Genomic DNA, 13,433 nt, shown 5'->3' on the forward strand with positions numbered 1-13,433 from the left:
CGTTTATTAAATATTTCATAATTTTCCTGTTTTTTATTATTTCTTCCTTAATAAATTATAATTGTAACATGATAAAAACGCTATAAGAAACACATGGAGGGAACAGACTTCGACAGAACACCGGACATCTTCTCTACTTATTTTCTAATCTAATTATTAAAAGATTTCCAGATGATTTCCTCGCTCCATTCTGTCCGTTTAAGGGCTTATTGTAATCATAAACACCTACGTTTATCTTCAAATGATGTCTTTGACGATGGTATTCTATAAAAATGAAAGCCATCTTTTTTTGCATTCTTATTCTGACACTTAACAGCACAACCGGACATTTTCCAGTGAGTTATCTTGCTCTTTTCACTCGTGTCTAATTCATTTCCACTGTTTTTCTGCAACCGCATTGCGCGCGCAGCTTGCAGTGACGTAACTGTGACGTCTACTCTAAATTGGTCTATAGATGTTATTTGTTTCAATGATTACTGTTGGTTGATTATTACTGATTATGTTTTTTATTTATCACAGCAGTGTGAAACTGGCTGCAATAGTGTCTGATCATTGAGGACTGTGTTGGTTAAATGAAAACTAATAGCATTTTCACAAATATGTGTATATGTTTTGACTGAAATGTGTCATTTTGCAAACAATCTAGGAATTATGCAAATTGAGTGTGGTGTTTGGATAACTGTGATTATATTGTGAAAAAAAGAACCTGGTTTTCAAAATTGCGTGTAAACAATTGAAAAAAACTGTAAAACTTGTGTCAAATCATGCTTTACATAAAGTATGTAAGAAAACTCCATGCAGGCTAATATTAACTATTGGCCTCCATGTCTTTTCTATCACCCATGACTGACAGACCCAAATCTTGTTTGGCCTGATGCTCAACCTTGTACAGTCCACTAAATGATGACCACAGCCATGAGATGTATAGAGAAAATAGGCAATGTTCTATAAAGAACCATCAAAAAAAGGGTTCTAAACCCACCTAACAGATTTTTAGGAACACCTGTTCAATTTCTCATTAATGCAATTATCTAATCAACCAATCATATAGCAGTTGCTTCAATGCATTTAGGGGTGTGGTCCTGGTCAAGACGATCTCCTAAACTCCAAACTGAATGTCAGAATGGGAATTATTGGGGTGATTTAAGCAATTTTTAGCGTGGCACGGTTGTTGGTTCCAGACAGGCCGGTCTCAGTATTTCACAATCTGCTCAGCTACTGGGATTTTCACGCACAACCATTTCTAGGGTTTACAAAGAATGGTGTGAAAAGAGAAAAACATCCAGTTTGTGGCAGTCCTGTGGGCGAAAATGCCTTGTTGATGCTAGAGGTCAGAGGAGAATGGGCCGACTGATTCAAGCTGATAGAAGAGCAACTTTGACTGAAATAGCCACTCGTTACAACCGAGGTATGCAGCAAAGCATTTGTGAAGCCACAACATGCACAACCTTGAGGCGGATGGGCTACAACAGCAGAAGACCCCACCGGTACCACTCATCTCCACTACAAATACGAAAAAGAGGCTACAATTTGCATGAGCTCACCAAAATTGGACAGTTGAAGACTGGAAAAATGCGTGGTCTGATGAGTCTTGATTTCTGTTGAGATATTCAGATGGTAGATCAGACTTTGGCGTAAACAGAATGAGAACATGGATCCATGGATACCAGCAGACATATCACCCTGTAGCCCAAGACAGCTTGCCCACTGTAGCTAAGCAGGACTGAGCCTGGTCAGTACTTGGATGGGAGACCACCTGGGAAAACCAGGTTGCTGCTGGTAGTGGTGTTAGTGAGACCAGCAGGGGGTGCTCACCCTGTGGTCTGTGTGGGTCCTAACACCCCAGTATAGTGATGGCGACACTATACTGTCAAAAAGCACCGTCCTTTGGATGAGACGTTAAACCGAGGTCCTGACTCTCTGTGGTCATTAAAAATCCCAGGATGTCCTTCGAAAAGAGTAGGGGTGTGCCCTGGCCAAACTTGCCCATTGGCCTACTAATCATCCCCTCATCCTAATTGGCTATATCACTCTATCTCCTCTCCACTAATAAGCTGATGTGTGGTGAGCGTTCTGGTGCAATATGGCTGCCGTCGCATCATCCAGGTGGATGCTGCACATTGGTGGTGGTTGAGGAGATTCCCCCGTTCATATGTAAAGCGCTTTGAGTACTGAGAAAAGCGCTATATAAATGTAAGGAATTATTCCAATTATTATAATCCATCATGCTTTATTACCACTGTGCAGGCTGCTGCTGGTGGTGTAATAGGGGATGTTTTCTTGGCACATTTCAGGCCCCTTAGTGCCAATTGGGCATCATTTAAATGCCACGGCCTACCTGAGCATTGTTTCTGACCATGTCCATCCCTAACCCTAACCTTCCAGCAGGATAATGTACTATGTCACAAAGCTCGAATCATTTCAAATTGGTTTCTTGAACATGACAATGAGTTCACTGTATTAAAATGGCCCCCACAGTCACCAGATCTCAACCCAATAGAGCATCTTTGGGATGTGGTGAAACGGGAGCTTTGTGCCTTGGATGTGCATCCCACAAATCTCCATCAACTGCAAGATGCTGTCCTATCAATATGGGCCAACATTTCTAAAGAATGCTTTCATCAGCTTGTTGAATAGAATTAAGGCAGTTCTGAAGGCGAAAGGGGGTCAAACACAGTATTAGTATGGTTTTCCTAATAATCCTTTAGGTGATTGAAGATTAGTCCTTGTTGTAATTATCCAGATTCAGGACACTGATGGCATGTAAGAAGAAGCTCCTCTTCATTCTTTCAGTTTTTGCCATCACGGAGTGGAATTGTTTTTTGCCGCAACATGAAGACATCACTGGCTGAGGTTGTTGACGACTTTTTTTGCTTTGGTCCAGTATTGCTTCATGTGGCTGTCCGCTCCACGCTCTGTACAGCTTGTCCCTTCTGCTTTGTGCAATTTCCTGAACCAACCTGTGATGTTGTCAGTGGGCTCTCGATGTATAAGTTCGTCAGCACTTTGAAGGGCAGTTTAAAGTCTTTGAAGATTGTGAGGTGGTAAGGGCACTAAAGGACTTTCTTCACCAGGTTGGTAATATGATTGTTACCTGTTTGGTATTTTACAACTTTACTGTGTTTTGTAAGGTTTCCCTTTTCTTGTTTCAGATGAAAACCGCAAAAGGGTTAATAATTGTGTTTTTAACAGTAGTTTTTTTTTAACCCTAGATATCTTGTATACAGATGATTCATTGTTTTTATTGTACTTGCAGAAAATTTAAAGTACAAGAATTTCAAGAAATTCGTTCATCATGTTTCTTCTTCCGGTGATGCTGTTGCTTTTCTCTGGTGGTTCGGCTGAAGTTGTGGATGATTTTATAAATAAGTGTCCTCAGTATTTCATGGACAAAATAACACCAAAAATACTAAGTGGAAATCAGTACAAAGAGATCTGCCAGACTCTAGGTAACATAACATATTATGCCACACTTTATGATACCGACAACAAGATCCCTGTGTATTCTGCTTATAACTTGGCAGCGAGGGTTCAGTGCGTAAGACTGAACAACTGGTTAATTGAGCCTCAGGTAAGTTAAATATATCTCTGTGTATCATTGTTAGAAACACAAATGTACAAAATGTATATCTTTTGCTTGTGACTGGTAAACGGGCACGGTAAACTACACCTACTTTGTTTTTAACACCTTAAGACCCTTTTAAGCCTTGGATAGATAAGGTACAGGAGTTGTAGCTATGCTGCTCGAGCTAGGTATGAATTTGGGACATTATTTCTTTGAGTGAAAATAATTCATTTTAATTTTATTTGATTTTTTTATTTCATGTAACTTACTTTTTAAGTAAAAAACCAACATTTATATACTTCAAATTGTAAAAATTTACTTTTACAATTTATTTAAATTTACAGATAGACATGCCGGTTTCTTTTTTTTTGTCTAACAGTTCTCAAGCTCATCTTTGTGTTTGATTTAATGTTGCAGCTTGACAACTTTCAAGGAAACAACATGGAACGACAGAACAAGCGTATTTTATTGAACCAAGCTTCCGATAAAGACTATGAGAAGTCGGGCTATGACAGAGGACACTTGGCTCCAGTCTATCATGCAGCTTCACAGGAATGTGCTGGAGCCACATTCACTCTTACTAATGCTGCCCCTCAACTCGGATCGTTCAACAAAAAATGGTACCATGAGGTAGAAAAAAATATGGCGTCAACTGTGACAAATCAATGTTTACGAGATACTGCTCACATTGTTACAGGAGTCGTTCCAGGTACTAATATCATTGCAAATAGAGTAAGAGTGCCTAGTCATTTCTGGTCTGCATACTGTTGCAAGAATCAAGCAAACCAACGGATCTCAGGGGGTGTCATTGGAGAAAACTCTCAGAACAGTACTATTGCCCAAAAGACTGTGAAAGATTTAGAGACTGATTTGAAAACGCGTTATTCAGTTACTGGGTCTTTTTATCTTTTTGATAATAATTGCAGAGATGCTACCTATGTTCCAGTGAAACCATAGTAAATAATTTTGTTGGCTTGGACAAATTAATTAAACTCAAACCAATACATTAAATAAGGGCAATTAGAAACACAACATACAGTATGTGCATGTGTGTGCATATTCAGTCACAGTTGTGCGGCTCCATTTCATACAATCTGTCTAAATGTTATAATAACCCATCTGATATATTTTTTTTAATTTATGTTAACTAAATGCTGTGATTCAAAGTGATTCAAGTGAAATTTTTAATACAATATTTGTTATGCTAAATTTGTTAATAGTAATTTTAAATATAAAATTGTAAACTGGCAACAATAATAAACATATATGATCAAGCGTATATTATTGTTTTTATTGTCATCCATTTTTGGGGCACTTACAGTTTTTTCCAATTGCTAACACACAATTTTTCAATCTAGTCTGGTTTTATCTACAATTTACAAAACCACACACCCAAATAGCAAAATACCACATATATCCTGCAAAATGAAGCACTCCAACCTAAACTACATATAACATTATCAAAATCTAACTTTGACACAAATTGGAACACACTTCATTCATATTACCAGATTTTTGTCTAACCAACTACACACAGTTGGGCATAATGAAAAGTGCACTTTTCTTTAGTATGCTTTGCCATAATACTAAAATATGTATTAGATTGTTCGCATGCACAGAAATATTTGCAGATACACACACATGCTGTAAATTTTTCACCAACGCCTCGTCCACATCACAGGCAATATATTCCCTTGCCAGACATCGAGGGAAGAAGCGCCTTGAGCGCCTTATCCATCCCTAAATTGCACCAACATCAATCCCATCACTCATATACCTTCCACAACTCTTCTATGTGGTTCAGAAATGGCGAGTATGGTGGGAGGTATTGCACGATCAATGTTTGGTAGTCAGCAAACCAGTTTTGGACTAGGGCGGCACGATGAAAGCTCACGTTGTGCCATACTACAACATACCGGTTTCTTTGGTCTACATCATTCATACACTCTGATGGTATGAGAATGTTGTGGAGTCTTTCTAGAAATGTGAGAATATGGGTTGTGTTGTATGGTCCAAGGTTGGCATGACAGTGGAGGACACCATCCATATTGGAGATGGCAGCACACATTGTGATGTTCCCACCACGAAAGCCAGGAACATCTATAATGGCTCTGTGGTCTTTTCTAGTGCTTACATCCTGACTGAAGTGTTAACAATTAACCATTCAGGTGTTTGGGGAGGTGGCACATATATTGGCCATTTAGCTCGTGTAGTGTCATTTTGAATGGTAGTGTTTTGAAAAGGCAAACATGTGACTTTATGTCAGATTGTTGTGTCTTGTGCTGAGAACCGTGTTCAGTGCATTTAAAAAGTGCCATTGCGAATTGCAAAATGTGTGTAAAGCAGAAAATGTGTTTAGACTTTTGGAGACTTGAGAAGAGGTGTTGCTCTCTGTGTGTCAGTTTTAATAGTTGTGCTGTTCATGTCATTTTAGTGTGTTAGCAATTGGAAAAAACTGTAAGCCATTAGACAAGAAATCACCAGTGTCTTCATCCAGACATCAACATAAGCTAAGTTATCTATAACAATAACTGATCAGATCAAAACATTACAGGTGTAATAATACAATACTATAGTACAATATAATTTTACAGTGTATAATTTTGACCCACTGTTTTTTTATTATGTAATACACATATTATATCAGAACATTGATGTGATTTTTCACATATCTAGTTACAAAACTCAAAACGGTTATTACTTGTAACACAGGCTGTCTAATGTTCAAAACATTGCATTGTGCGTTCACATCTTTAAAGAAATCTTGCACTTCAAAACACAAATTTACTTTGAATTACCATTGAAACATAACCCACACACAAGCAACTGATAGTTTCACTGTGTTATTGTGACAGTCAAATATCGCACACAATTTACAGTTTTTTACAGACGCTAGGACACATTTCTCAATACTTACGTCACTTTTGCTCAACTCTTCACACAGGGAGCACAACAGAAGTCTATGTGGGATAAACTGAGGATCAATTATCATTGTTTTGGCACAAAATGCATTCAATAACTATACATCCCTCAAATTTCATGAATTCTTTTCTCACTCAGACACAACAACTGCCAAAACTCTTTATAAATACAGGCCAATTTGCACATGCTTATACTGTTTTCAAAACTGTTACAGTTTTTTACGATTGTTTACACACTAAAATGTACATTTCCACACAGTTTGCAAAATTCTACTCCAATGAGCAAAACACCTCCACAGATTTGCAAAACATTACACACAATGTTTGCTTCACCCATTTTGCAAAACATTACACACAGTGATTTGTAAAACTCCACACACATTTTCACACCTTATACACAGATAAGGATTGTGAGGTTACTTCCTTGTCATTACAAAGCCCTGGGTTGCCAATTACAACACCAATGAATGAATTGGATAGTCACATCCACCAAGTGTGGAAGCACATATGTGCAAATTTGAAAACGCAGCACTCAGTTGTGCTATAAAAGGAAACTTTAATACAGTTTTTCTGAATTGCTAAAACACATTTTTTGAAACCATCACTCATTTTCTCAAAACCTTAAACACAAATCCCAATTTTAAACAAAATTCACAGAACCCCTGACTCTTCTAGCAAAATCAAACAAGTTCTTCAAAACCATTTCACTTGTACTCAAAATCAAACTAAGCTTTCAAATCATACACACATAAGTCTATAATATAAAACACTACAAGCATCTATTAGACACTACCTTAAAAAATGGAAAACACAACATTCAGGAGATCTGCTTACAGAAAAATACATGTTTATACATAACAACACACTTGACAAATACTGTTAAAAATCTATTTTACTGTAAGCAGCACTTGAATTTTGTAAAAAGTCAGCAAAACTGCAAATTTTGCCAATTGCATTGTCTCTGGTGTCCTTTTCTTCCTCATACTCTTCATCTGCCTCTCAGACTGTTTCCAATTCACACAATTGGTAAAAAATACCATTAGATAAAAGTGTGTAGAATTTTGAGTTGTTGTGTTTACTCAATGATAACGGTGTTTTAGTTGTGTTCAGCTTTTGCCTGCCTGTGTTTAGCATTTATAAAACAAGTGCATTGCAGTGTGAAATGTGTGTTTTAGTGAGAAGTTTGTGTTTAGAATTTTGCAAAAAGAGTGCATGATTTGACAAATGGGTTTAGGCCACTATGAATTTGGTTCAGAGATTGGGGTTTAGTGTTTTAGCAATTCAGAAAAACTGTAAAATGTATTTGTCAGGATCCTGAATGTCATTATGTGTTTAGTCTTGTTTCTAGTACCAGGATCCTGACACCCTCATATAATGGCGCTTTTCCATTGCATAGTACCCCACGGTTTAGTTTAGTTTGGGTCGGGTCAGCTCACCTCACTTTGGCGTGGTTAGCTTTTCCATCGAGTTTAGTATCACTTCGGAGTGAGAGGGATTATAGGCGTGTCGTTATATTTACGCTGCCTACTGCTGTGACATCATTCACGTGAGAGCGTTGTTGTACATTCCCATACATTCATTTATTTCTCAGTCTGCCACAAAATTAAAATTGGCCACCACAAATAGATGTTTGCACATCGCGTTTATAACTACCTCTGTCTCACATGACAGTTTCTGTTCAAACACCCGACCCGTGGCGTCAGTCGACGGCGCTCCGCTGAGCCTCATTCAAGTTGCATTTAAGCATATATAATGCGGACGTGCACGTCGCGAATGTGCCGCCACAAACTGCAAGTCTGGAAAAAACTGTTATGGTGTCCCGGATTCTCAACCTGCGGATGTTTTTCATCGCTAAAAGGGTGTTTGGAAACTTATAGCAGAACACAGATAACAACATGTTTGCTTGAGACAGCGCAAGCTAGCAGTAAGCTAAAGCTAATATTTACATTATAGCGATGACGTGACAATTCTCTCAGACCAATCAGTGATCTACAGTGTTTTCGCGTCACGTTTGGTATCAGCTCGGGTCGCTTGGAACCCCAACCGAGGTGGTACGAAAAAAAGTATCGGGTACTACGTACTGCACCCAATGGAAAAGCTCCCAAAAGTAAACTGACCCGACCCAAACTAAACTAAACCGTGGGGTACTATGCAATGGAAAAGCGCCATAAGTGTTCTGTGTTTGTCTGGAGAGTCACGTGACCTATGTGTTATGTGTGGCACGTGCGCTCCTGTCTTTAGTCTTAACCTTACCCTCCTGTTTCCTAATTATGTATGATTAGTTTCCTCACCTGTTTGTTATTGTTCCCTAATTAGTTTCCCTATTTAAATGCCATTGTGTCTCTTGTCTTTGTGGTATCATTGTATGTATTTGTGTGACACCGTCAGGAGTCTTGTCTTGTCTTGTCTTGTCTTGTCTTGTCTTGTCTTGTCTTGTCTTGTCTTGTCTTGTCTTGTCTTGTCTTGTCTTGTCTTGTTTACCCCCTCGAAGGAGTTTTTGTTTATTAATAAAAGTCTTTTGAGTTGAGAGCTGTCTGCACTTGGGTTCATCCACCACCATTCCTGACAGTATTCTATAGGTGTTCAATGGGGTTTAGGTTTTCTTTATTATCACTTTGTGGACAGGGGTGATTTAATTCTGCAATAGCCTCTAATTCTTATGTTTTTAGTTAAGAAAGCAAATTGTTTGCATATACATTCTTACACATCACGTGTTTTTCATTGAGTTAAAGGATGCATTGAACTTTACACGCACTTTTAGGAATATAACAATCACAATATAGAGTAACAAAAACTGGTGTTAGTTATGCATGTATTTTACAAGCATCTGTATAATTAAGTGGTAGGCGAAATTCTATGTCCTATATGGCAAAAAACTGAGAACTAAAAAGAGAGACATATATTTCATTTGTAACCCAATGGTAAACATATACTGTTTTACAAAGTGGCATTTTATATGAATTTGTGTGATGTGTATACAAACGTGTATGATTATTAGATAAATGGCAAGAATGTGACTCCACCACCCAACGGGGCGAAAGCAGATCATGCTGAAAAATACATACAGTTTCGTACAAATTCATGGAAAATAGCAACCTCATAAATGTACAAATTGCTATATTGTGTTGTGCTTTAATATATGGAAGGTAAGGGATTTGCTTATTTTTAATGTGCTATTAGATTAATTGATTGATGATTGATTGATTGTTTGCTAGCTAAAAATTATTGTTTTGAAATAAACAATAAATATGAGCAATTTAAAAACAACATCGAAAAGACTGTGTGTGTATAATTTTGTTTGGACTCGACTTACTTAAAGGAACAGTATGTAGGATTGTGGCCAAAACTGGTATTGCAATCAAAACTTAAACTTAAAGGTCCACTGTGTAGATTGTTAGCGTCATCTAACATTAAGGTTGTGAAATACAACCAACAACAGATCAGTCCACAGCTCACACCACCTTTTCGAAAAACACATAAGCTACGGTAACCATCATAGGACAAACATGTCATCGTCTGAGACAATGCTGTGACAAAACATGCTCTATATAACAGTTTGTCCATTTAGGGCTACTGTAGAAACATTTCGGTGACTTTCATAAGAAGATCTGTGGTGTATGTAGATAAAAACAACTTATTCTACGATAATAAAAACAATACAGTTAATTATATGTTATATAGTTATAGTGTATATTATATTGCATTTCTGTCAAGAGAAGTCTAAAAGTTACGCAATGCACCTTTAATGAACCCCAAAATGGCATGCCCATGCTATAGAGACTTCACAGGGAGATGCATTACTGTAAATATTTTGAAATCAGAATACAAGATCTTTGTCTTTATATGTTTTATTGAACTTATCTGTGACAGCCAGTGTAAAAAAATCAGGAACTGACATGACCCCTTAATGTGAGCACCAGCTCCAATCTGATTGGCTGGCATGAATCAAACTCCAAACATCATTCATTTTACAAAAAAAGTATTTGTTAAATTTGATATGACCCATTCTGGTCTTATTTTTGGCCAAAATAAGATACTTATACATGACATGGATAATCATACATCATTTTAAATGGCAGTTTGATGGTTTTAGTCTCAGATATATATATATATATATATATATATATATATATATATATATATATATATATATATATATATATATATATATATATATATATATTCCAGTAAACGTCTAGATAGGCTCTATTTGTTACAATATCCCTGTTAAAAAGGTCAGCATCACTGCCAGTGATGGATCTAGAAAATTTAACATGGGGGGAGGCAAAGGGGTGGCAAGAGGTCTTGGCAGGGTGGCAGGGGGAGAGGGTACATGGGAATCTCTATATGTGAATGGCTTTAACAAAACAAAAACACTTTTAAACTACGGTAGTTATGGTTTAATCGTGCCCTTACACACTACAAGCGTTTTTAATTCACAACAGGATGGAATAAGCCCAGTGTTCAAACTAAACAAAACTGCATCAGTGCAGTAAAGGCAGATTTCTCGGTTTGCTGTGGAGACAAATTGGTAAGATGAATATAAAAAGTACAGAATGTCACAGTTATTTTTTCACCTGTATTAGAATACACTTTAAAAAAAATTCATAGAAATTACAGTGTTACTGGCAGCTGGTTGCCAGCAACTTACTGTAGATTTAAATTGATGTTATTTACTGGTAGCATTTTGTTCAAAGTTAAATGAACATTAAACAAAGTCTTTGTCTTTACAGAGAAAAACTAAAATAACAGCATCAAGCAAAGCATTCTGGGAAACCAAATCTGAAGCAAAAAACAGAAAAAGCTTGATGATGATTTCTGGTTCCCAGAATACTTTGCATGAGGCTGTTATTGAATAGCAGGTCGGCTCTAGAGTGGGGGGCACCTGCCTCCCCTTGCCCCCCTGTAGATCCGCCCCTGATCAATGGTCACCAGTGTTTTGGACCATGGTCCCACACCAGCCTTTACCAGTAAGACATTCAGTCAACCAATGTCCATTTTTGGTAAATATTATAAACCTGGTGAACAGCATCAATCGGTACAAACTGATCCTAGATGGGAAATTCAGGTCTGCTCTTTTCAGCAGGGATAATGTCTCTCATAACATTACTAGAGAATCTGTAAGATGGCATTCAGTGGCCAGGCATGTATCTCTGTAGTGTAAGCGTATCATTTATTTTCAGCGTGTGAACGGTGTGTGCCTTTAAGGTCAGGCTGTACGTTGAATAGGACACTACAGACCCGAGCATCAGTCCAGCCATGTAGGATACAGTCATGGTGTTCCCTGTAAGAAACACATAAATGTTTGGCCAACATGAAAGACTTGACTTTCTAATAAGTTTTATAGAGACAAAACAAATACTTAAAGGAGTCATATGACCCGATTTCATGTTTTTAGAGTGTTAAAAGATGTCTGTGCACATAAAAGATCTGTAAAGTTGCAAAAACTTGTAAATAAATTTACAACACTGTTTCAGAACAGTACAGCTCAAATGTTCAATTGTGTGCATGCCCCCCCCCCCATGCACATGTTTACCTCCTAAGTAAGATAAGGAACATTAAATATTGATTTGAAACATTTTATTTGCTCATTTGGAACGAATGCACACCTTTCGTGAGAAAAACCAGTTTATTTCTAAGATAAGACGTTCAAATGTCACGAACACACTATTTGGTTCAATAATTTGTAAATATAAAGTCGAACTGTACGTGTCCAAATTTGCAGCATCCTGGTTACCGGGATTTTTGAGCGATTATTATCTGGGAATAACAAACCTGCAAATGTCACGAAAGGCCAATGAGAATCAAGCATTCCAATGAGCCATGTAAAAAAGTCACTTATTTTCCTTTAGATTTTGTCTGCCATACTCACCTGCTACTTCTCGCAGTTGAAGTGGCACGTGTCCAGCTGCCTGTATCATTGGCACAGATCCAAGGTATCCGTTACTGACACCCAGCAGTAAAGAGAGACTACACGGCCAGGCTGGGTGCGTCAGTAAGGGATGCTGAATGGGTGACACACACATCATAAACAGAGGCAAGAGGAGAACCCGCAAACACGAACAAACCAAGAGCTGAACGCCACTCCACTCATACGGACAGGCGGCTAAGATCTGAAAAGAGAGTGAGAGAAAAAAAACATTTGCAGTTTTTTCAATTGATTACTAATGAATATTTCATTTAAAAAAATATTTCATTTTTTTACTTTTAGCATGAATAGCCGTAATCAGCTTTAAAGATAAGGATAAACAATAACATTGACATTTAGAGGCATTCCAAACTTTACTCTTTCATTTCCTCCAATATGGATGAATGATTTTTATGATGTCATTCTGCACATCAGATTCCAGAATGTGATCTAAAAAATCTTAAATTAAGATCTGAAAGCACTGTCAGAAATAGGTACAAAACTGTCACCGGGGCTGTACCGGGTGTGCCTCATAAGCCTTGAAAAGTCAAGCCTCTGGCTCTTTGATCGCCCCCTGGTGGCTGGCTGCAGTACAAGTCATAAACCCCGCCCTCTCCATTCAAACGAATGGGACTCTGCTTCCAATAAAAGTTTCCGATAGATGGTTTTGGTCCTTTCAAGTAGTTTTTATCACGCTGGTATATGTTCAAGTCTTCATTATTGTGGTAAGTTTCATTTTAGCATGTAATTTGATGCAATAGAAACGGGGCGTGACGTTATGATTGGCGTGGTTGAATTGGTCGCGCGGGCGTTTGGGCGGAAGTTTGATACCGCGGCTCCGCCTATGGCTCCACGGACGATTCCTTCTGCGCATGCCTTGGCTCCAAAATGACGTTTTTACGTAACATGGCGGCAACTGTTGTTTGGCTTCAATTCATTACAATGGTGGGAGGCGACGTCGCGTCGTCCATCTTTTTTACAGTCTATGGGCTGTACCCTTTGAAAAAGTACAGCTTTGCACCTAGGGATTTCATTTTAG

At 37.9% G+C, this 13,433-nt stretch overlaps 2 protein-coding genes across 12 annotated transcripts in view; one reads left to right on the forward strand and one right to left on the reverse strand.

The window, feature by feature from the left end:
* Positions 1–2,953: 2,953 nt before the first annotated feature.
* On the forward strand, positions 2,954–4,834 carry LOC135735488 (endonuclease domain-containing 1 protein-like). Its single transcript, XM_065253910.2, has 3 exons — positions 2,954–3,074; positions 3,257–3,571; positions 3,983–4,834. The coding sequence occupies exons 2-3, from the start codon at positions 3,296–3,298 to the stop codon at positions 4,520–4,522; spliced, it is 816 nt and encodes a 271-aa protein (XP_065109982.1). The 5' UTR covers positions 2,954–3,074; positions 3,257–3,295; the 3' UTR covers positions 4,523–4,834.
* Positions 4,835–10,600: 5,766 nt separating this feature from the next.
* LOC135735759 (equilibrative nucleoside transporter 4-like) overlaps positions 10,601–13,433 on the reverse strand; it is a 30,738-nt gene continuing 27,905 nt past the window's right edge. For all 11 annotated transcript variants that reach the window (XM_065254275.1, XM_065254280.1, XM_073814388.1 and 8 more), the window contains 2 exons: positions 12,359–12,599; positions 10,601–11,770 (listed from right to left, as the gene is read on the reverse strand). In XM_065254275.1, the coding sequence (XP_065110347.1) occupies positions 11,619–11,770; positions 12,359–12,599 (393 nt within the window). In that variant the 3' untranslated portion in view covers positions 10,601–11,618. The remainder of the gene's footprint in view (positions 11,771–12,358; positions 12,600–13,433) is intronic.

Source organism: Paramisgurnus dabryanus, chromosome 4, assembly GCF_030506205.2.
Source record: "Paramisgurnus dabryanus chromosome 4, PD_genome_1.1, whole genome shotgun sequence".
NCBI lineage: Eukaryota > Metazoa > Chordata > Actinopteri > Cypriniformes > Cobitidae > Paramisgurnus > Paramisgurnus dabryanus.

Coding starts and splice junctions, on each gene's coding strand:
- LOC135735488 (XM_065253910.2), top strand. CDS start 3,296: ATGTTTCTTCTTCCGGTGATGCTGTTGCTTTTCTCTGGTGGTTCGGCT. Junction 3,572..3,982: donor ACTGGTTAATTGAGCCTCAG/GTAAGTTAAATA, acceptor TTAATGTTGCAG/CTTGACAACTTTCAAGGAAA.